The 25,378-nt window shown below is 37.0% G+C and overlaps 1 protein-coding gene across 2 annotated transcripts in view; it reads right to left on the reverse strand.

The window, feature by feature from the left end:
• The window catches only part of Snx17 (sorting nexin 17), a 50,724-nt gene that overhangs the window by 13,884 nt on the left and 11,462 nt on the right, over positions 1-25,378 (reverse strand). For both annotated transcript variants that reach the window (XM_089089688.1, XM_089089687.1), the window contains exons 2-6: positions 24,622-24,814; positions 15,976-16,151; positions 8,514-8,689; positions 3,990-4,152; positions 2,243-2,452 (exon numbers count right to left, since the gene is read on the reverse strand). In XM_089089688.1, coding sequence (XP_088945814.1) covers positions 2,243-2,452; positions 3,990-4,152; positions 8,514-8,689; positions 15,976-16,151; positions 24,622-24,814 — 918 coding nt within the window. The remainder of the gene's footprint in view (positions 1-2,242; positions 2,453-3,989; positions 4,153-8,513; positions 8,690-15,975; positions 16,152-24,621; positions 24,815-25,378) is intronic.

Genomic DNA, 25,378 nt, shown 5'->3' on the forward strand with positions numbered 1-25,378 from the left:
GGATTAAAAAACGCCTTTTTTTGGGAAACATTGTGTTTTGGGCTTAATTAGCTCTGCTCCCGGAAAATATTTGTTCGGCCTTTTCTTCTTCAGGGTGAAATGGCTGCTCATAAGTGTGATCCAATGGTATTATGGACTAAGAGGGTAATAAAGGACAAGAGATGGAGGTTGAGTCCTCTGATCAGTTTTTGCCAAGAAGAAGTGCACAAGATATTTTGGTTTCTGAGCGAATGAGCTCTCAAGTTGCTCACTACGAAATGACCACAAAAAAAAAAAAAAATAACATAGGAGACGAAGCGCTGTTTAACAAGTGAAGGTTACTGCGCTGAACTGTCATATCCCACTGAAATGAACCATTAAATACTGATGAAGGAAGGTATACCCTTGAAACTTGTCCCAGTAGTTTAAAAGGTTATACTGATTTATGCAATAGGCTTCGTAAAATTATTTTCGTCCGTTTACATGCTTGTATGCACCAAGACTCCTACCCATATTTGGAATCACCGTGATCGATTTAGTGTAAAAGCACTCTAACCGACTATTTTACATTAGTCAGATATTGTAAGACTCCAATTCACCTTCTTAAGTTTTAATGGACGTATACGTTATCAAGGGCGTCGTGCATACAAATTCCATCCATATCCAGAATCATTAGAGTCAATTTACCCGGAAACCACACCCACGGCCTCTGCCTCAAAATGTCCAACCTGCTGTCACATATTGGGCTCCTAGGGTTCAGATGAATAGGAAAATGTTTAAGATAGAATAGAAGTGCTTGTTGATACATCTTTATTTTAGGGCTTTGGGGGATATTTGTGAGGCTGAAATGAAAAGGGATTGCTGGTTGGGGTTCCTGTATTTAACATTAACACTACAATAGTTTTTACTTCAGAAATTTCGTTGGGACAATTTCTATGTTTACTGAATTTATACATTTTACACACACTATTGGTTCTCATATTTATTCGAGTTTATAAACAACACACAGTATATTTTAACACTTTTTGGACACATCCCAAACACCTGAATTCAAGCATAAATAAAAATTGAGTTCTTGCATAGGCCACCAACATATATGGTTCGTCTGATATAAAACAGCTTGTTTTCTTGGATACTTCTAATTTCTTAATGTCGATTCTAAATTAGAGGTCTTGATGTGTCTATGTGGAATCATCAAATCCTAATACGATCCTTTTTTCGTTTTCAGGCAGGTATTCTACCTCATGTGGTTAATTTTCGCGCTAAAAACTGGATATATTTTACTTACTTACTTGAACTTTTATCGGGATCAGACTTGAACGCCTTACCCGGCATCTAGAAGACTCCGTATGATTGACTCCCACTTGTCAAGATCTTGTGCCAGCTCTTCAGCAAACTGGAGCCAGCAGCTCTCCCACTTTCTGCCAAATTTCCGAAAACCAGCAATGGTATTAAGGTCGTTTTTGACAGTTGCTCACCAATTCTTCAATTAACCTCCAGGACGTCTACGCCAATCTGACAGAGGAGCAGCTAGAGGCACTTGCTTGATGATAGGGTCATTGGGTCTTCCCAGAACATGGCCAAGCCAAAGCAGTCTTCTCTTTTTGACAATCCTGGCTGTGGGTTGGATATTACAGTAGCGGTGACGCACATCAGCATTTGAGATTATGTTGGAGTATCGAATCATCATGATTTGTCGTAAACAGCGGTGGTCAAAGACTTCCATACCGTGGAGATGAAGCGCCTTCAGTGGCTAAATCTCAACTGCATAGAAGAGAACAAATCTACCAGCCGCTTTATAGACACAAATTTTTTCTTCAAACTGATATACCGTCGGTTCCACAAATGGCGGCGAGGCTTAGAGAATATGGACTGGGCTTTGTTGATTCTGTCCTATTCATCAAGGTCACAGCTTCCACGAGAGTCTATTAGCAAGCCAAAATAAGTGAAGCTATCGACTTTTTCCAATTCCTGTCCGTGAAGCACAAGCTGATAATCCGACTTTATATTCCGGTCCATGACTTTACTTTTGATTTTCCCTAGTTGGGTTTTATTCAATGTAGGTTTTCCTGGATATTTCTTTCTGTGTTTCACTTTAGAAAATAAGAGAGAGAGAGAAAGAGAAGAGAGAGAGAGAGAAAAAAAAAAGTCTAGTTAGTTTTATATATCGAGTGTACAGAATATGGCATTAGACCGAACAAAAAAGAGTACTCAAACGGGAAAGTTTCTTATTAAAAAAAAAGAAAAAAAAGTTATAGCTTACTCCTAATGTTGTTATACGCCAGCATCTAATCCTTGTAACCTTAAAGCACCATTCCTGAACTATGTCACCTGTGGCATCACAGATCTGAAAACACAACTCTTTGTTTCCAGCAGATACTATGGCCATAGAATTAGGTTCAGGAAAATCACAGCTACAGGGCATAAACTGAACGTAATTATAATGTTTCAGGTTTCGAGCAAATTCCAAAAACTAAAAGAGGAAAAGAACTTAAGTGAGCTTCAAACTGATATATAATGATACTGATTGTATTCCCTAATGTCACAAAATCACTTTTACGGTCACAGCCATACCAAATAAAATCACCGCATCCATCGTAAGTCAAAACTAAGATGGAAGATCTCCGGGTTTCAACCCAATATTTATTTTATTACATTTTTTTATTGTTTCCCAATGTGTAAGAGATTATGTAATCAGGCAAGAAATAATATTTTCGGTCCTCCCCAATACTTTTTTTGTAGCAAACTGAACCTTCCTAATGAAAATATGAGGCTTTTCCAAACCTAAATTATGGTAGGTGAGCCTCAGGAACTGTCTTCGACAGACACAGAGCTGATGCGATCTCTTTATTACTGCAAATATTATGTTTTTCTGGTTTTTTTCTTTAGCTAAAGTAAATACTTAAATTTTAGTATAAAAAAAGCTGTTGCTTCGGTGCTTTACTTATTCGTTCTGGAAAAAAAAGAGGAAACCAAGAACGACTTCCCCTTGTCGACTCTGCTATGAATCAGCTCAATCTTTTATATTCCTTCATCTTTCCACGCATTTCCCAACAAAGAGCCTCAACCACGCTTTGTAATAAGGCTAATCCCACACAGTTTTTTGAAATCTATGTTGTTTGTTTCAGCTCAAATGAAAATCAAAAATTCAAAATAAAATAAACAACGATTGTAGAATTAATTTTCGGATAATCGGATTGAATATAATGTTTTGTCCTAGGGAACTGGATGGATGAGTAAGGTCTAGACCTTGTTCAAGTGCTCATTTATTTCAGTTACTAAAGTAGGAAGACAGTTTTTTTTGTTTTTTTTTAGCCAAGTAATTACCGTAATACATTATGTATTTTTTATGAATGTTATGTCCAACATAAAGGCTACATTCCATATGAAATTTTAGCTCTATGGGAGACAAAAAGTGCCAAAACTATTTTGGGTCCCACCCCGCACAGTCGTTTTCAGATGTTCTTACGCATTAGTATCTCCTAGACAGAGATTATCTTCTATTAAAACTTCAGCTCTATGGGAGACAAAAATACCAACCTTCAAAATATTCTCCCTCGCGCCCCATCCCCCAAATTTCCCTCCGCACACCAAGAATTCAGTGTTCCCACAACATAAAGAACATATCCCAGAAAGAATGAAGCCGACCGGCCCATTGCCAAGGTCTAACTTTTTCTGCAAATAATGTTCTTTGATATTGAATAGTCCAAAAAACAACCACTCCATGTTACTTTGATAGACTCTTCACTTTGTACGTTCGCAAGAATATTCCCCTAAAAGTAAGTATCTATTTAAAAAAATACAAGAAAAATTTCAACAATCAAATGCTAAATCATTTTTTAGGAACCTAGACAGAATGCATACTAGAACGTACTTCAGCCCATTTTACATACCCAAAAAGACCAAGTAACTCGAAATCTGATCATTTTTTCTTTTCATTATTCTATTTACTCAGTCAATTTGGCCTTTCGATACTTCAAATAAAGTAAAGGTGAATCATGTGCATCTACCTTAAGCCGATCACCTCTTCCTTGATAAAGACGAAGCTTAATGTCCTGGTCTTCAGTTGCGTGAAGCCAACCATTCTCGAAGTCGGCAACAGTCTGAGCGTACAACAAATCTAAGGCCGAGGTATTTAATAAAAATCGTGCATCTGCCGAGAGGTCCCAGGTACTGTCAATAGAACAAAGATATTACCACTAAACATTACTATTATCATGTTTGGATAACTTAAATAAAAAGGATTACTGTTATTTATATTTTTACAGATAAAGCTCAATAAATATATGAATGAACTTTTATCATCTATCATATAGGTCTATACAGGAAAACGAAGTAATATACAAAAAAAGAGAAAAACTAAATCAACCGTAAATCACACAGTGCATATATGTCAAATGCATCGGCTTAAAATCAAGTCTTCCACGGATATCCAGACGGTTGGTTTAAAAACTGTGAATCACCCGCAAGGAGGGGCTTCACGATCCGAAAACGTCAAGCAACATAGAAATTCTTAAGCCAAATCGAGAGTTGGAGGAGATACTTAGCAAACTTACAATGCGATTTGCGCAATGAAGACTTATCAACATCCGAAAAATACCACCCAAAATTAGGCTAGGTAGGGGATATGGGACAGTGCCACAATATTGAACAACTTTGCTACAAGCTTGCGCTTTAAACTAGCTTGCGAATAAACAAAACGCATAGGAAACACATAGTTTATTTCCATGGTGCTTAATGAGTAGCTTTTTTGTATCCTTCAGGGAGGATCCGGTGGGTTGACCGAGAAAAGTCAGCTCTGACACCGGGTTGATCACCGACTTATAGTTGTAGACTTTCAGGGAACATACTGTTAGGGCATTTGAAAAATATCTCTTCCTGTTTAGCCGGGATAATGGGTAGACTTAGTCAACAGTAAACGACTGCCTGCTCATTAAAGTGAAGTCACAAACTTGCAATAGAACGGCACACATTCAGAAGTTCATCAACACAACAATGGAGTGGAAGGATGCTAGCTGATAGTGCTGAACTCTCAAAAGAAATGTACTTGGTGCAAATTATTCAAAAAAATCTTATTTGACAACCTTTCACAAACGCTTACTCTCTACTCGGGGGAGTATCATACAACGACCACAAAAATCTAACATTTTCATTTTAATGTCTCAAGAAAACCTTGCATGATAGGCATTTTATTTTGCACAAAAATAATAATAAATTCAGCCAATAAAACTAAAAAATCATGAGTTTTTTTTTTTAACCCAGCGTTATCAGCGATTTTCTCAGCTTTAGTATTTTCATTTCGACTAAGTTCGTACAGAGTTTATTATGCCCAACCTAGATTTTCCAGACTCAATGCACAGGCGCAACCACTCGGCGTTAGAGCCCGTCACAACCGAGATCGAATTACTGGACCAACCGCGTTTTTCTGTATTTCTCTGAACATTTTTCACCGATATAGCAGCTCTGTCAGAGCATTTCAACACATGCATAATTTGCTCACAGAATAGATTCATTAGTAATCGCTATTTACTTAGATTTGTTTATTTACAAGATTTATTTGAAGAAGAAGCGGAATTTTAATCTTATTCAGAATGTGGTCGCAAAGCACAACATAAACAATAATCCGTTAAAGAAAATTAAATTTCAAGATTGTGTTATAACCACTGACATCGATGCAAAATAAAGAAAACAAGAAGTCACGAATTGTGCGTAGAGATTGTCAAATCTTCCTCTTTTTTTTAATTCGCTAACCAAGTTATAGAGAATCGTAAAATCAGGAGAGTTAGATCATGAACTATCAAAAAAAGCCATACTTTTTTCTTTATGACAAAGAGAAAAAAATAAAAATAAAAACAACATTTTGATAGGTAAAAGATATTTATCAAGACCAGTAAACTCTACACTGCGGAGCATTTTTTGAACACTTCAAAAGCATAAATTGCCGAGTTTTACTTCAACAACTTGCATAGTAGCTTTTTAAAAGACTTCAGTGTACCCCAAGTCCCAACAATCTAGTGATCAAGATAAAAAGGTTTAGACGATGATTGAACACACTAGCCGACTTTATCAAGGAGGAACAAAGCGATTTCTAGTAGCCAGTTATATGGAGATGTGTTTTCACCCAGAAGGTTCACGAATTCAATTTTGGCGTTTTACCAGGATAAAAATAATTTTTACACTCAGTCAAGACTTGTTTTTACACTTCAGTCAAGACAGTCAAGCTCGTACTTACATCATATATGGATTTACCTTATTTTACACTGAATAAGGACCTAAGTCGTTCTCGTCCTGGGTCAAAACTTCAGCGTTTCTTACCCGCATCAGGACATAACGTGTTTTCACACAGGACTTCGCTAGTTTTTACACTGGGTGACCGATATTCTACAGCATAAATTTAGTTCGTTTTGCACCAAGTCTGGTTTCAGCTCGTTTTTGCAACAAATCAAGGCTTGGCTAATTTTCGTTTTGAACCAAGACTTAACTAATTTTCGCGCCAAGGATGGAAGTTGATCGATTTTTCACCACGTCACCAAAATTCTCCAGTTACACCTTTTCAGAACTTCAAGTCCCTGTGGCATCGAATCAGGGCTTGCCATGTTTTGGTACCTAGTCAAGTTTTGCGGCACCCAAAGTACAGGAGGAGGGTGCTAGGGATGGTTCATGAGCCCATTTGATACCTCTAATTATGCAAATGCAAGTTCTTTTCATGGTTCCGGGTTTGACAGGGTGCAACATTCCCAACTTTTCTATCAATATGTATTTGTGAAGGATGGGCTATTTACACAATCCGGGGCCTCTGCACTTGGCACTACGTGGGTTAAATTCCCCTGGAAAATATTTTGGTCCTTTCGATCATGCGAATTGAAATCATTAGCCAAAAAATCTTGACCTGATGCCATCGGAGTTTCTGGGGGTGTCCACGTTAAAAAATTATACTGAAGGGGGACTGGTCCCCCTTCAAACACCTTCAGCCCTTAAAAGGGTACTTTTTAGTAGCACCATACAGATCAGCAGAACGCAAAATCTAAGCTCGCAAGGGCAAGTTGCGAAAACAATGACAAAAAAAGAAGAAAATAATAATAAATAGAACAACTAAAACTTTCAATTTAAGATCCAGCGACCCCCGTGCCAATTTTCTACCACAGTCTCTTCTATGCAGTGGCCCAAAGAAAAAGAAAATATTTCGTAGGAGATAGATCGTTCTTCACTCAATCAACGCTGTTCCGTAGACTCTTCTCTGCAAGGAAGAAAACAGTGACATAAATCAGGGTCATTTCCTAAAACAAATCTAAAATAATTGTCAAAGATGGTTTGTATCTGGAAATTGTTACCAATATTAATTGTGATGTTAAATGTAAACCCCCTAAAAGGGTGGTGTTGAATGAGACTTTGCTGAAAACGGAATAGATAGCTTAAATGGATTTTTGTATTACGCTGATGGATCTTTTATACGTTTGATAGGGTTGGATTACAAAAAAAAAATATTTATGAAAATATATTGCATATAAGACTACTAAACTAAAGAGATGCAACATGTCAGTATGTACAATATTGGCAGACGAGGATATCTGACAGGGAACGGACTTAGGGGCACATTTGGCCCTCTACGCATACATATTGGAAATTTTATAGAAGCCATATTTCAACAAGGTGTGACAAGTCAACCATTTCTGAAATGCTGGATTTGACATCCTTTGATTTTTGACGTATATATTGCATTTTTTTCCAGGAAATGTATTCAGCAAGCTGAGAAATCCACAATATTGAGTTCGAGGGATATCAAACAAGATTTGCAAAATATTTATTAAGTGTGCTTTGGTTTAGGACACACGCATTGCGATCTTAATTGATTTTTGAAAAATTTATAATTATTTATTTAGGACCGCTTAAATTCTTTTTTAACTGTCTCATCTTGGAGTGTATATTTCTTATGCAAGCTAATCATGGCTGCTAGACAACGGGAAGAACTAGCAAGACTAGCACAGATATTTTTAAATTTTGAGAATTTCTAAGTCCACGTTACGATTATGCTTTTGGGCAATTATATTATTTTTGAATGGCTCATTTCTTATGCAAGTTATACGTTACATACACAACGAATTTTATACATTTTATCCTTATAACGTAAACACTACAATGACCGTTCTATGCCTGTTTTAAAGGCCTAGAGACAATCTTACCAGTGTCTTGACTTACCATAATTAAAAACTGGTAAGTTTTAAAAATAGGCTTAATATTAAGGCTAGCAATCAAATATTGTACTATTTTTCTATTCGAAAAACTCAGCAGTTTCCCTCACAATGAACATTCGAAAATTTTTAACAAAGAGACATGAAACGTCAGTTGGCGTATCTCCCCATGATTTTCAGAATTGGAGACGAAATTTCAATGAAACCACAGTCACAAGTCTAGCAAAGTATATGTGCTTAAATCCCGGGATTCCCTTACATTGTGACATAAGTGGATGGAAGTGAATGAGAATGAATAAATGAACTGCTTAGTTAAAAGCAAAGAAATTAGAAATTAACACTCACTATTTTCGAATGACTAAAAGTACAGCTCCAAAAACAGAACGAAGCGCTAGGTAAGGCGATTCAAAATCCTGCAGTTGCTTTACTAATGAAAAACTTCCATTATCTTCTCTTCGCAAGATAAAAAGGGATAAATCACCAAAAACTTCGGCTGGTATCCCAAGTTGCTCGCAGGCTTTCTACGGAAAAAAAAATTGCAATTCAAAATAGTCAATAACTAAATAATTTGGCAAATTAATCAATAAAGATACTATATTATCCATACCATATCAATTAATTATCTAACAAGTATCATCTAACATAGCAATAGACTAAGTTCGATTGTAAACATGGAGTGACCTCACAACATCTTTAAGTCATCTGGCACCAACAATTTATGTGGCGGGGAGCCACCAGTACCACTACTGATGGTACTAGAGTATGGTGTCACGGTCGGGACGGCGCCAAGGATTCTACAAGTCTGCCCTCGTTATGCTTAGTGCTGTGGGCTTGCCACAGCTGTAACCAGTAGGGATACGACAAGTGTATTTTCCGTGGTATGTATGTGCCATGGGCTGGGCCCACGGTATCATGCCCCAAATTATCCTTCTTAAATTCTTAATTTGCCTCAGCAATTAAATCTATATTAATACAAGACCCTCTCTCTGTACCAAAACCCTAACCTCTTGCTCTTTCTAGACTCTACCTAGACTAGTCGAAAAGAAGTCAAAAGTAAAAGTAGAAAAAAAAACTTACGATTCAGATCAAACTGACAAAACGAACTAAAACTAAAAATCAGCTCAAACGACCAAAGGCAATGAATAACCTCTTCAAATTGAAGTACAAAATTTACCCTCGGCGTTTCAAGCTATTTTTGTCTCCTGTACAAGTCACTCGTAGCCTGCATTTTTCAGAGGCTACCTAGTTAGCAAATTTTTAACACATGTCGTAATCAGTTAAACAAGAGAGTAATTTGCACTTTACTGAAAACAAAATACATTTTAAATATTTTACTTTTTTAACTTTAATAAATAAAATATTATTAGAATTTTAAGGAACAAATATCAGTATATGTATATTTAACTGATAATCCACGGTCATTTGTTTTTTTGTTGTTGTTTTTTTTTTTTTTGGTCAGTAAAGCGAAAATTATTTTCTGGTCTTGAGAAGGCATGGGGGTTCTCAGTCCTACTCATTTTAATTTTTGCTCGATTTGTTTTAATTCGGTTATTTACTGTAATTTCTATTCGTTTTTTGGTTTCATTTATCTATCGATGCTGATTTGTGGTAGTTTTACGCTTGGAAGATCATTTGACTTTATTTCTGTTCATTTTTGGCCTAATGGAGCTCTTTACTTTTGTTTGAAAAACGTGTTTTGTGCAAAAGTTTTTTTAAATTAATAACTGTTCGTTTTTTATTGACATAGTCTATTTCATGAAAAAAATAATATTTTATATTTTTCGTTTCTTTCTATAAGAATCCATAGTTTGGCTTACTATTTGTATGTCGGAGAAACTTCTCCAACAATTTTTAGTCCTGACACAGAGAGCATTGTTTAATTTAATTTTATACCACCTCAAGTTGACCTGAAAAATAAATCTTAATACCAATCACAAAAATTCTGTTGATGCTCTTTGATAACCTGGATACACTTTCACCCTTTTGATTTATTTGAATTGTAAAGGCAGAAGTAGTAATAATAGTAGCCCTAAAAGTTTCAACTTAATACCCCCAGTCGTTCTCGAGATATTGCTGGAGCGTATTATTGGCAACAAGCATACACACAGTGCCTTTTGATTAAGTTTTAAAGCAACATTTAGTTTTAAAGCATAACGGACAAATTGCATAACTGTGGGGATTGACATACCCAATATCCCAAGAGACATAGTTACTGGACCCTTCAACAATGCTGAACAAAATGGTTGTCTCAAATTTTGATTGAATGTGTTTGGTAAATGAATGGGGCTGGAAGGAGGGTCCTCCAATCACTTTTGACTTAAAAAAGGCGCTAGAACTTTTAAGTTCAAGTTGAATTAGCTCCTTTAAAAGTGTCAATGATATTACTAGCTATTATAGAGCGGCGCTGCCTATGATATTGCTTATATGCCCTTCAGAAAACCTGCATGCATATAGTTTTTTCGTCTAATTGAAACTCCCCTAAACATTTCCTTAACGTATCACCTTAACACCTTTGGCGTTATTAGTCACATTAACTGTTGTGGTAGTATTAAATTATACACATACTGCCTTCTGGCTAGTTCAAAACCCGCCGCAACTTACTCTTAAAGCTCTAGCTTAATAATGTAAGCCGTTCTTGAGATATTGCTTTGTCACCTTTTTGAAAATTTACATGCTCATAATTCGTTATGATATAGTTCATCATCAGCCTAAACATTCTTTGAAAGCTTCACATTAATACCCTTAGCTTGCGCAGTAGCAACAGTTGTAGTAGCAATAGTAAAATGCGCATAACACCTTTGGTTTCTTTAACATACCCTTCAATACATGCTGAAAGTTTCACCTTAATACCATCAACTATTCCTAAAACATTTCTGATACGTCCTCTTGACAGCCTGTCTGGGCATGATGTGTTTCGATTTAGTTCAATACAGTTTCAATATTTCCCAAATTGTTCACCTTAATACCATTAGCTTTAGTAGCAGTAATAATAGTAACAGCAGTAATAGTAGTAGCAGTAGAATTAATTTTAGTAGCCTTAGCTTTAGTGGCAGTAGTAGTAGTAGTAGTAATAGAAGTAGCAAAAATAGTAGCAGTAGTAGTAGTATGAGTAGAAGCAGTAGCATTAGGATGCAAATATTTTCTTCTGGCCAGTTCAACATCCCGCACAACAAGCCCTGTTAGTTTCAATTTCACACACCAAACTGTTCCTAAGATATTGCTGATACGCCCTTTTGACAACCTGCTGACAGACGGCGTGTTGTGATTCAGTTCACCTTCCCCCTCAAAATTCCCTAAAAGTATCACCTTCATACCTTCTGCATAGTTGTAGTAGTAGTCACAGTAGTAGTTTTAGTATCACTAGTAGTAGTATTAATAGTAATAGCAATAGAATTAGTAACAGCTGTAGTGTTAACGTATTGCCTTTTGGTCAGTTGAACATCCCTCTCATCAAGTCCTGGAAGTTTCAACTTTATATACTTAGCCGTTGCTATGAGATTGCTGATATGTCCTTTTGATAACTTGTATAATTATATACGTCTTGAAATTTTTACCTTAATGCTCTAAGCCTTACAAGTAATTGTTACACAGAAGTAGCAGTTGAAGTTGTAGTAGCAGTAAATGTAGTAGTGGTAGTAGTATTAGTAGTAGCGTGCACATATTGCCTTTTCGTGAATTGATCTTCCCCTTTAAGCATTCTCTGAAAACTCCAACTTAATACCCAAATCCATTCGAGATACACTCTGTTGACAATGTGCATGCACATAGCGTCTCTTGATTTAGTTCTAATTTCCCCTCAATATTGTGAGTGTAGTAGTGAGGTAGTAATAGTAGTGGTGGTAGCTGCAGTAGCAGTACTAGCGTGTAAATATTGCCTTTTCGGTCAATTGATCGCCTTTTGGTCAATTACCGCTAAATATTTTTGACTAATGAATATTCAGATATTGTTGTTTTTGGAAGTATTTTGCCAGTTTTTAGTTGTTGTATTTTTTATGATTTTGTTCGGAAAGGGGGGGGGGGGGGTATGCTATGACTCCGAAATGCGAATTCGGCCCTTCGGTGCTGGTGATAGAATTTTTTTAAATAAATATCTTACCTTATCCATTATCAGTTACTGAAAGTTCAAATTAATATACTCAGTCATTCCTGAGTCATCCTCTTTTGACAACGCGCATGCACATAACGTGTATTTGTGGTCAAATATGTCCACCTTTCTCAGTAACATATACTATATGTAAATAACTGACAGATTGCCTAAATGACGGCCCTTGCCCTGAGGACTCTGTGGGGGCGGGGGGGGGATAGGTACTGGACCTTAATAGGTACTGGACAAATATGCTGAACAAAACGACTATCTCAAAATTTTGATAGGACAAGTTTGGGGAATATACATAACATATTTTGATGTAGTTCAGCAGTCCCCTCAACATTCTCTGAAAGGCTCACCTGAATGCCCTTCGCCTTTTTAGAAAGTAAAGGTCAAACATATATACCTTTCTCAATGACATATACTATTTGTAAACAATTAACGAATTGCCTATCTTAGAGCCCTTGTCCTGAGGACTGTGGGGAGGTTGCCATCCCCATAGACATAATTACCAGACATTTCAACAATGCTGAACAAAATAACTCGTCGAAAAACAGGGCGTCTTGGGGGGGGGGGGGGTGGTTGCTAGTTTCCTTCCATCACTTTTGACTCTGAAAGGGAACTAGAACTTTACATTTCCAATCAAATGAGCCTCCACTAAAGTTTATACGACCACTCCTTCCATAAAAACCTTATATGCTCCCGGGCATAACCTAGAACGCTTGCCCCCGGACCTCTGAGGGGGGGGGGGTCCCAACCCCATAGGCCTTGTTAGGTGATCTGTGGAATATTATTTAGGATAATGGCTATCTCAAAATATCTATCGGATGCATTAGGGGAAAAGAAGACATGAGGGGGGGGGGGACGAGTTGCCCTCCGATCACCATGACTCTTAAAAAGGGCACTAGAACTTCTGATATCCAATTTAACCCCTCCTAAGTTTGTACAACCACCCTTCCATAAAAACCATATATGCACCCGGGGCATTACCTAAAACCCTTGCCCTGAGAGTTGTGGCGGGGGGGGGGGGTGTCATCCCTATAAACATAATTGCTGGAACTTTCAACTATGCTGAATAAAATAGCTAACTCAAAATTTTGATTGGATGTGTTTGGGGAAATGATGGGGATGGAAGTTCGTTTTAAGTTTTAATGTTGCTCCTTACTTTCAGTTGAAAAAAACTTTTTTATTTATTTAATTTCTGGTCGTCTTTTAAATAATACTGGTAAATCCGGCACCCCCTTCATAGAAACGCCCCTTCCCTCATGAAAATATCCTCCCACGTGATCCCCTCCCCCGACCCCCTACCATAAAAAATCACTCCTGAAAACGTCTGTATGCTTCTCAATATTCAATACTATATGTGAACAATGGGCAAAGTTCAAGACTTGCAGCCCTTCCCCCGGGAACTGGGGGGGATTAAGTCATCCTCAAAGACATATTTATTAAATTATCGACTAAGCTGAACAAAATGGCTATCTCAAAATTTTAATCAGGTGACCTCGGGAAAAAACTGAGCGTGGGAGAAGGTCTAGTTGCCCTGGAATTTTTTGATCACATAAAAAGGTTACTAGAACTTTTAATTTCCGTTCGAATGAGTCCTCTCACGATATTCTAGGACCACTGGATCGATATGATCACCTATGGAAAAAAAAAAACAACAAATAAACACGCATCCGTGATCTTTCTTCTGGCGAAAAATACAAAATTCCACATTTTTGCGGATAGGAGCTTGATACCTCTACAGTAGGGTTTTCTGATACACTTAATCTGATGGTGTGATTTTCATTAAGATTTTGCCACTTTTAGGGGGTTTCCCCCTTTTTTCGAAAATAAGGCAAATTTTTTCAGACTCGTAACTTTTGATGGGTAAGACTAAACTTGATGAAACTTATATATTTGAAATTAGCGTAAAAATCCAATTCTTCTGATTATCTACTGATATCAAAATTCCGTTTTTTAGAGTTACGAGTACTATTGAGCCGGGTCGCTCCTTACTTACATTTCGTTATCACAAACTGTTTAAAAAAGGGTACTACAACTTTCAATTTCCAATCGAATGAGCCCCTTTCGAAGTTTCTACGACAACTCCTTCTATACAAAGTGACCTGGTCTGAAAAACAAAATAGTGCGTTGTGCCCACATCGCTCTTTACTTTGGCTGCGCAACAGCGCTGCCTATGACTCAGGATCGAACATGGCCTTTTTTCCCTATAACCAACCTTAAATATAAACAACGGGCAACTTATATAACTTAGAAAATTTGCCCAAGGGAAGGTGGGGAGTTATGCCATCCTAGAAGTTATAGTTATTTGACTTTTCGACTATTTTAAAAAAGATAACTAATCAAAAATTTTGATCAGATCTTTGGAAGGAGGGCAGCTAAAAATGGAATGGGAGGGAAACTGTTTGACCTCTGACCACTTTTTAACATCCTCCTCAACATGCCCTGAAAGTTTAAACTTAATACCTTCAGCCGATCTTGAAATACTGCAGATACATGTTATTGATAAACCGGATGCACATAATATCTTTTGATTTATTTTAACATGCCCCTCAACATTTTCTGAAGTTCTATCTTAATACTCTTAGCCTTTCCAAAACGTGATGAAAGAAGGGAGCATCAAACAAGGGCAGAGGGGCTGGTTGTCCTCCAATAGCTCTTCAACATCCCCAGGAATTTTCAACTTAATACTCTTATCCGTTCCTTAGATATTACTGATAGGCCCTTCTGACAACCAGCATGCACACAGTATATTTTATTTTGTTTGGCACCCTTCTCAAAAGCTGCGGGGGATTATGTCATCCCCATAGACATAGTTATTTAACCTTTAGATTATTTGGACAAGATGACTATTTACAAATTTGGATCGAATGTTTTTGAGGAACGGTAACAAAAAAGAACATAGGAGGGGGCTAGCAGCCCTTCAACCAATTTTCGACACCCCCTCAATATGTCCTCAGAGTTAAGAAATGAACAGAAATTTTGTGTGGGGAGGGGATCTTTCGGGAGGAAAAAACATTTCGGGGGAAATATTCACGGGGAAATTTACGGGGAGGTGGAGGGAAGGGGATTTCCTGGCATGACTTGAAAGCGGTCAGAAATGAAATGAAAAAAATCGTCTGAAAGTAAGGGTCAACACTAAAACTTAAAACGAACAGAAATTATTCTGTAGATGAGAGGGACTACCCCTTCCTTGACCGTCGCTCTTTACGCTAAAGTTTAACTTTTTGTCACAATGCTTTAAGAGGACTGCTCAAACACTAGGGTCGTCGAAATTGAGGGAAAAGTGTTTTTAAATGACTTTAAGACTTTAGCGTAGAGAACGAGGGTTGTGGAAGGGGTCGTCTACAGCTAAACGGAAAGCAGGTCGTCCTGGTCTGGGGTGGAAGGACGTCATAAAGAAATATTTAAAGGAAATGGGAATTTCGTGGGAGGGTGTAAAAAGGGAGGCTTTGAATAGCTTGGGATGGAGGAGCGTGCGTAGGTGTGTTGGTCTCAGGCGGCTTGGTTCTGCGGTGAGATGTTAGCAGTAGTAGTAATAGTCCCGTCATATACGGAATAATTTCTATTAGTATTAAGTTTGAATATTGTTAATTGCTTTCAATCGAAAAACCTTGTTTTTTATTTAGTTATAACATCAAAACCCGTCGAAAAAAAAGTTCTATCGTTGCTAAATGTTTAACGTATATGCACCTATATTTGAAGCAATTTACTCACTAAAAGGACGGTCCGTGTTTGTTCGATTGATTGTACATCTACGAGTGTTTTTTGGCGGTCCATGAGGTAAATAGGTAGTTGTACTTTTTCAAGGTTGCCATTATGCGTTTCTTTCTGCGCTGACACAAGGAAGGTACAAAATGTTGTACTGCTTACAATAACAGGATTTCTTGTGACTGGAAAAAAATGGAAATGAAAAAATCATATTGTAGCAGAATAGCTGCAAATAACAAAACATGTCTTTCCTTGAGGATCCCTACCCCTAAATTCCGTACCTCCCCCCCCCCCAAAAAAACTCCTGAAATAGACCATTAAAGAGAGATATCAGAATATAAAACAATGTGTTTGAAGTATTACACACACTTCCAACATAAAAACATCAACTTCCTCCTTTAATTGCGGTTGTGTGTACCCGTGAAACGAGGCGACTAAGATTTTGTAGAATAATCTATCTATTTTCCAGAGCTAGGGAGTAGTCAACATTTTTTCCTCTTCCTCTTCCTCTTCCTATTCCTGACCAAGATTTTTTTTTTTTTTTTTTTTTTTTTTTTTTTTTTTTACTAAATGCCACCCGAGGTGGGTTTTACTTTTAGCTCTGAACTACTCTGAGCAATATTTTCCCGTTTTAAAAGACTAATATTAACTTGGGAGTTTAGGCCCTTGGAAAATGCAAAATCCTAGGAACGATGTCAGTTGCGCAATCAACTAATCTCTAACCAATGTCCAAGGTTAAATTGAGTTATCTAATAAAAAGTAAATAAACAAACTTAAAATACACTGCTTTGTGACATAAAGCACGTTGAGACCCATAAACATAAAAGACTCTTCACAAACATGCACTACGGCTCCCACTTTGCTCTTCGACAGTCACACGCCTTCTCAGTAAATAAGTAAAATAAAATAACCAAAAGCATTGGAGGCCCTTCCTCCTCCCCAAATGTACAACCACCTCACCTATTTAAGGGAACAATAAAAAATTATCACGGTTGCAGCAATAGCTGCAACCGAGCAAACCACAACCCATAGTAACCGAAAGTTCAAAAAAGGCAGCTTCAAATTATTATTTGAAGCTGATTCCGGAAGGTAACTTTTATATCGTTTAATTTTAATCGTAAAAGTTTATTACCCATATTTATGAGAATTTCAAAAAACAGCCTGAAACCCCTAGAAAATGGCGTTTGATAGAAATGAATAGTGTAGGCTATCGTTGGAATTACCATGGTTGAAAACACTGAAGAGAAGAATTACCTTAAACGACAAGGAAGTGGTGCAAGTTGTGATGTGTCTCTATTTTCTTTTTTTGGCCAGGGGCGATCGTATCGTGCCCGTGGTCATAGAATATTGGTAGACAGCTCATTTTAACATAAATTGCAGTATCCAATGCCCTTTTCGCAATGGGTTTCGTGTTTATTTTATTCGTAAATATCTAGTTTATAAAGACATGAATGCTGCCGTGATTATCGCGGTTTTGCATTTCCTGCCATTTTTGCGACAAGACTTCAATTTTGGTCCAAGAGGATCCGAGTAATGCATATTCTAATATAGATGGTTAATTTTTTCAGGGTCTTAAACAATCACCTGAATTCCTTAATGCCCCTGTCATGAAAAACGAGAAAAATCGTGTTATTGCATCGTTAGCATGCGTCTCACTAGTTATTTCCAATTCTTTTTTTTTCTACCGGGGTAAGCAGGTAACCGCCAGACCAAACAAAGATGCTAAATGGATCTCTTAAACGCTACTGCTTCTCTCTACGTGCCTCTTATAAATTTGTCTTAATAACTACCACGAATATGAGGAGGACTACGGTCTACTTAACCTTCCAAAGCCTACAGTAAACCCTTAAACCAGCTTTTTTTGCACGTTAGGGTACTCTGGAACCACAGACTTATTGAATATAAATGTTAAGCTATTCGTAAGAGAAAGTTCTTTGGTCCTTTTCGGCACCATTTTCAGGCAAAAAATTTTTCCTTTTTTTTTTTTTTTTTTTTTGCACTAGAGTCCCCTTGGCCAAAGACTTGTATATGCCAACTTATAGAAAATTAAGTTTTTGGCCCACTTTCGTGTGAGGCACGGCCTCCTAAAACTGCAGCCGAAAATGGTACAAAAATTATTTTCTTTTTGCTTGAAACTGTATTACCTTGGACCAAGGGGACCTCAATCCACAGAAAAAAAAATGAAAAAAAGACTGAATTGCCCAAAAAGAGGTTTAAAGAAGGTCCGAAAAAACTTTTTTTTTTCTAAACGGCTTGAAACTTAATCCGTTCATTGACTAAGGGGACCACAATACAAAAAAAAATGGCTTATGGCAAGGGATTCGAATAAGGGCCCATAAACCCTTTTCTTTGGTCCCCTTGAAACTTATCTCCGTGAGTCTTGCCCAAGAGGATCCCAATGCACAATGAAAATTGGGAAATTTATAGGTTTACCTGACAATTGGGTCTCCTGAGGGAAGCAATGAGAAAATCTCTGGATAGGACGGAGTATAGGAGGTTTGCGCGCGTCTATGTTGGCTTAAAACGGCTTAATTCTGTGATGAGTTGGCATTCATAGCAATATTGCTCCTTCTAATAACTCAAATACACAATAAAAAGTTCCAACCGTACTCTTGTTTGAGGAAACATCCATTAATACTCCCAAAGAAGTTGAGAGGTCACCCAGAAATTGATCAGAGTTAAAATTGGGAGCTGCTTCCTGCTCATATTTTACTCCACAATAAAAAGCATGGAATATTTACCAAATGTCTTGAACCTGATTATATGGTGTTTCAATCATGATTAAGACATGAGATAACCATAGCTAGATATCTGACTTTTTGATGTTTTTTAATAGTAATTTAAAACAAGAGAGCCATGTAAAATGAGAATTATATATTCGTTTCGAGTTTGTTGGGAAATAATGACAGGAATCAGGAGCAAGAAAAATTACGATTTACTCCTTACTCTTCTTAATACTAATAATAATAGAATGTATTTGAGAGCCCGTCTAATACACCAAGTGTACAATAACAGAGTACAAATGAAAAAATGAACAAAAAACGACAAACTGAAATAAAAAGATAAGGCACATAAATATAAAATACACCCAAAAATAATAGCATTAATAAAAAAACTAAAAGAACTCAATAACTTCTAAAAAGAAAAACGAAAGAGAGAAAAAAAACCTATGCAAGCAGATTTCCCCATTCATGCGCAATAGCTACTGGCTATTGATCGGCTGTTAAATCTATCAAGAGTTAAATTTGGGTCAGCGCCAAATTGGTTATTGCGCCGGACTACGAACCTAGTTCGTGTCCTTTGTGGCAATTTTGGAATAAAATTGGCCAATCGAGAAAATAAGACGCAGATTTTAGACTAATCACGATATTAAGCTTTTAGACTTGTCAGGAATTTCCTAAATGGGAGTGTGTATAATATGGGGCAAAGATAAAGTGCTGTAGATACTTCCCAAGAGTATATGGTTCAATGGTATAGTAGCTTTAACGATCAGACTCTAGGAGCTGGAAATTCGATATCCAATAGGAACAAGTCCATTACCCCCTAATAGTAGTCCCACCCAATAGCCCTGTTTTTAGACCATCAATTTAATTCATTGCAGAAGATATTTTTAAACCATGAAAATATAAAAACCTATATTAATACAAGAATAATAAATAATAACAAAGAAAATCGTTACCTTAGGAGTACTTCAAGGAATACCAAAATTACAATACTCCAAGAGCTTAACAAATACACTTTTTTCCGAGAATAACCAAATAAACAAGATAGTATATCAATCCATCAGGTTCACTCATATTTTTAAGATATCCCGCCTTTGGGAGGGGAGGGGAATCGATTTTACAAGGCTTCCCACAACTTTATTAGTTCCCAAATCTAGCATCTAATCCATAAACTTAGGACACATCAAAACAGGATCCTATCAGTTGTTATGTATCAACCATATAAACATTCAGAACTGACCAGACAGGAGCATTTCCTAAGAAGAAAATATGGAAGACTTTAAAAACCTTGCGTATTCAAGATTTTTGATATTTCTTGTAGTACGCAATTATATCCACTAGCATGGCGAGACACAATACGGAAGGTAAACAATCCATGAAATCCTCAGTATAGGTGGGTTAGGTGGAACGTAGAGGTGGACCAAACCCCCCCCGCCCCCACCCATACCATTACTTGACCATATCAGAGGCAACGCTATAGCGTTGCCTATAGCAAAGGCCACACGGCTCCGATGTTTTATTATTTATTTATTTTTCCCAGAGGCACTTCATATGGAAGGGGTCGTCGTATAAAATTCAAAGGGGGCTGATTCGATTGGAAATCGAGAGTTCTATTGTCCTTTTTAAGGGTCAAAAGTGATTGGAAGGCAACTAAAACCCTTTCAACGCCCACCATTTCCCCAAACACATCCAACCAAAACTTTGAGAAAGCCATTTTGTTCTATGTAGTTGATTTCCAGATAGAAATTATGTTTTTGAGGAGGACACTCCCCCCACGGCCCTAAGGGCACGGGTTGGAAGTTTTGCCCTGGGGGCATGGTTTTTATAGAAGGCTTTGTCGTAGAAACTTCAAAAAGGACTCATTCGATTGGAAATTCAAAGGGCTAGTGCCTTTTTTACTTGTCGGAAGTGATTGGAAGGCAGCTATTCCCCCTCTCACGCCCACCTTTTCCCCAAACACATCCAATCAAAATTTTGAGATACCGTAGCCATTTTGTTCAACGGCGTTGAAAGTTCTGGAAATTATATCTTTGAGCAGGACACTCCCCCACAGTCTTCAGGGCAAGAGTTATAAGTTATGCCCTGGGGGCATATATGGTTCTTATGGAAGGAATGCTCGTATAAACTTCAGAGTGGGCTCATTTGATTGGAAAGTGGAAGTTCTAGTTCACTTTTTAAGCGTCAAAAGATATCGGAGGGTAAACAGTCCCCCCACGACCTTTTTTCCCAAATGCATCCGATAAAAATTTTGAGATTGAAGATCATATAACAAAAACTCCGGTGCCGACACAAACCCCCAGGGCCCGGGGACAGGCGTTGTAAGTTATGCCCTGGGAGCATATATGGTTCTTATGGAAGGGATGCTCGTATAAACTTCAAAGAGGGCACCTTTGATTGGAAATTGGAAGTTCTAGTTCACTTTTTAAGAGTCAAAAGAGATTGGAGGCACCTAGCCCCCCCCCCGCTATGCCCTTTTTTCCTCAAACCCATCCGATAAGAACTTTGGGATAGCCATTTTTTTAAATAATTCAAAGACCATATAGCGGAAACTCCGGGGCGGACAAAGTCCCCCGGGGCCCAAGGGCAGGCGTTGTAAATTACGGTATGCCCTGGGGGAATATATGGTTCTTATGGAAGGGACACTCGTAAAAACTTCAGAGAGGTCTCATTTGATAGGAAAATGAAAGTTCTAGTTTCAGTTTTTGAGAGTCAAAATGAGATTGGAGGGCAACTAGTCCCCCCACGCACCTTTTTCCCCAAACGCATACAATACAAATTTTGAGATAGCCATTAAGTTGAAAATTATTCAAAAGTCAGATAACAAAAACTCAGGTGTCGACACAACCCCCCAGGGCCCGGGAGCAGGCGCTTTAAGTTATGCCCTGGGACATGTATGGTTCTTATGAAAGGGACGCTCGTATAAGCTTCAGAGTGGGCTCATTTGAGTGAAAATTGAAAGTTCGAGCTCACTTTTTAATATTAAAAAGAAATCCGGGGGCCACTAGCCCCCCCCCCAACGTCTTCTTTTTCAAAACCCATCTGATGAAAATTTTGAGATTGACATTTTGTTAAAAATAGTTCAAAAGTCGGATAAGAAAAACTTTGGTGTTAATACAACCCCACAGGGCCCGGGGGAAGGCGTTGTAAGTTATGCTCTAAAGGCATGTATGGTTCTTATGAAAGGGATGCTCGTATAAACTTCATAGAGGGCTCATTTGATTGGAAATTAAAAGTTCTAGTTCACTTCTTAAGAGTCAAGAGATTTAAGGGCAACTAGGCCCCCCCACGCCCTTGTGCCCCCAAACCCCTCCGCTACAAATTTTGAGATAGCCAGTTTTTTGAAGATTGTTCAAAAATTAGATAACAAAACTCTGGGGCGGACAAAGCCTCCCAAGGCACAGGGGGTAGGCGTCGTAAGTGTCGTCTTGGGGGCGTATATGGTTCTTATGAAAGGGATGCTCGTATAAACTTCAGAGAGGGCTCATTTGATTGGAAATTGAAAGTTCTAGTCCACTTTTAAAGAGTCAAGATATCCGATGGCAACTAGCCCCCCCCCCCACACACACACCCTTTTTCCCAAAAACCATCCGATACAAATTTTGAGATAGCCATTTTTTAAATAGTTCAAAAGTCAGATAACAAAAACTCTGGTGTCGACACAACCCCCCAGGGCCCGGCATTGTAAGCTATGTCCTGGGGCCGTATATGGTTCTTATGAAAGGGATGCTCGTATAAACTTCAGAGGGCTCATTTGAATGGAAATTAAAAGTTCTAGTTCATTTTCTCAGAGTAAAAAAAAGATCAGAGGGCAACTAGCCACTCCCGCCATCCACGCCTTTCAGTTTATTGGATGGATAAACCCATCCGATAAAAATTTGAGGTGACCATTTTGTTAAAAATAGTTCAAACATCAGATATTAAACTCCGGGTCGACACAACCCTCCAGGGCCCAGGAACAGGCGTTGTAAGTTATACTCTGGGGGTATATACAGTTTTTATAGAGGAAAAGATCATATAAACTTCAGAGAGGGCTCATTTGATTGAAAATAGAAAGTTCTAGTTCATTTTTAAAGAGACAAAAGAGACCGAAGGGCAATTAGCCCCCCCCCCCCCTCACGCCCTTTTTTCGCCAGATACATCCGACAAAAGTTTTGAGATAGCCATTGTGTTAAAAATAGTTCAAACATCAGATAATTAAAACTCCAAGGTTGACACAAACCCATTTTTTCCCTTTGATATTGTTACTTTGATACCAGTTTTGATACTTTGATGAATATTTGATTTTTTTTTTTTTTAAGTTTGATTTTCAAATAAGTAATTTTTAAAAATTTGAAACTTTTTGCAATAAAAAACGAACAAAAGCTAATTAAAAAAAAAACTTTCCGAAAAAGAAGTTTTTCGAAAAAAGTAAAGGCCATTTTAAACTAAAGCTCAGCAGATACAAATACCTGTTAAAATTAAAACTCAAAACGACCAGAAATTACTATTAAAGAATAAATGAAACCCAAAACGAACAGAAATTAAATAAACAATCATGGCAAAAACATTCAACAAGTAATAATATAAATGAATAAATAGATCTTAAAGCGAGTAATGCTTAGATTGAATATGAAAATCAAGCTTAAAACAAACAAAAAATATTTTGCTATTGACGTATAAATGAAACTTAAAACGAGCAGAAATTAAATAAACAATCAATGCACACAAACATATAATATATATTAATGTAAATGAATAAATAAATCTTAAAACGAGTGAAACTTAAATTGAATATGCAAATCAAGCTTGAAATGAACAAAAATCACTACAAACAAGAGTTAGGGTATCGCCTCCTTCTCTCACTGTAAAAGTATAAAACCTACTGCGTCATTGGCGCTTTACTGAAAACTATATGCGTCTTGAACAGTCTTGGAAAGTATAAACAACATCAAACTGAATATTTGATGTATAATGATATTAATTGTTGAAAGACCCATCAGTTCAAGAATTTATTTCTCTGTAATTTTACTTTTATTTTCAATGCTGTAAGAACAGGAAAAGACAATATGTGTAATATAATTCCTTTTCAGTTAACCGTCAATGACGCAGTAGGCTTTTGGTTTTTATTTACAGTTAAGGAAGGGGGGAGTATCCAAAAACTTGTTTGTAGTGAAACTATATTCGTCCTGAACAACTTTAGAAAGAACTAATAAATTAAACTGAATATTTGATGTATAACAATATTAATTGCTGAAAGCTCATCAGTTAAAAATTTTACTATAATTTTAATGTTTATTTTCAATATTAAGTACAAAAGAAAATATTTGTAATAAAATGTCTTTCAGTAAAGCGGCAATGACGCGGTAGGTTTTAGACTTGTACTTTGAGAGAAGCAGGCGATACCCAAACTCATGTTTGTAGTGATTTCTGTTCGTTTCAAGCTTGATTTGCATATTCAATTTAAGTTTCACTCGTTTTAAGGTGTAGTTATTCATTTACATTAATATATATTGTATGATTGTTTGCATCGATTGTTTATTTAGTTTCTGTTCGTTTTAAGTTTCATTTATACTTCAATAGCAAAATATTTTTTTTTTTTCGTTTTAAGCTTGATTTTCATATTCAATCTAAGCATTATTCACTTTAAGATCTACTTATTCATTTATATTATTACTTATTGTATGTTTCTTGCTATGATTGTTTATTTAATTTCTGTTCGTTTTGGGTTTCATTTATTCTTTAATAGTAATTTCTGGTTGTTTGAGTTTGAATTTTAACATGTATTTGTATCTGCTGAGCTTAAGTTTAAAATGGCCTTTACTTTTTTTTGAAAAACTTCTTTTTCGGAAAGTTTTTTTTAATTAATTCATAGCAACGACCTGCTCTTAAGCCCCTCACTCTCCTATTTATTCCTCTATGTATATTACAGGTAAGTATAATCAGAACTTACTTTTTTGCAAATAATTTTCAAGTTGAACTCTTCTTTCTTCAATTTGTTTCTCTGAAAGCTTCAAAAGTTGTCTTGGTGGAAATGGACAAAGTGCTGCAGAGCCAAATTCTTGTTTTAGAAGTGAATGTAAATGACGAATTTGTTTATATCGTAAGGTACAATGATGAACTCCATTAACATGAATATGGAAACCCTGAAAAGGTTAGATTTTTTATAGGCTAGTCTGTAATTGAAAACGCATGGGGAACATTCCCATACACAGAGAATCCTTCAAGAAATGTCAGAAGACCACTACCACTCGATTAAAATTTTGGGGATAACTGAACACAATATCTTGGATATCAGGATATGCAAGGACATTTTATTAATTCGACCCGCACCTCTTCTCTGGCAAAATTGCTGTGACCAGGGTCGTTACTAGGCCAAATGTTTTTATTGGGGGGGGGGGGGGGCAAGCGATTTTACCGACTGGCTGGTCATTTTTACCGATTTTTTTGTCAATAATTAACATAATGTCCGTTTCGAATACAATACGTAAAATCACTGCACGAGTCGGTAAAACCGCTCCATTTACCAACCGAAATTTAGATTTCGGTACCTATTATGTCACTATTTTAATGCTGTTTATTTAACCAAATGGAAAATTGTGGCAACATCTGTAAAACCACGGTAGGAGTCGGTAAAACTGCTGCGTTTACAGACCAAGTTCGAAATTTCTGTAGATGACATGTCAGTATTTTCGTGGTCTTCATTGAAC

This window comes from Artemia sp. Qi Xiang Cuo, chromosome 5 (assembly GCF_049724085.1).
Source record: "Artemia sp. Qi Xiang Cuo chromosome 5, ASM4972408v1, whole genome shotgun sequence".
Classification (NCBI taxonomy): Eukaryota; Metazoa; Arthropoda; class Branchiopoda; order Anostraca; family Artemiidae; genus Artemia; species Artemia sp. Qi Xiang Cuo.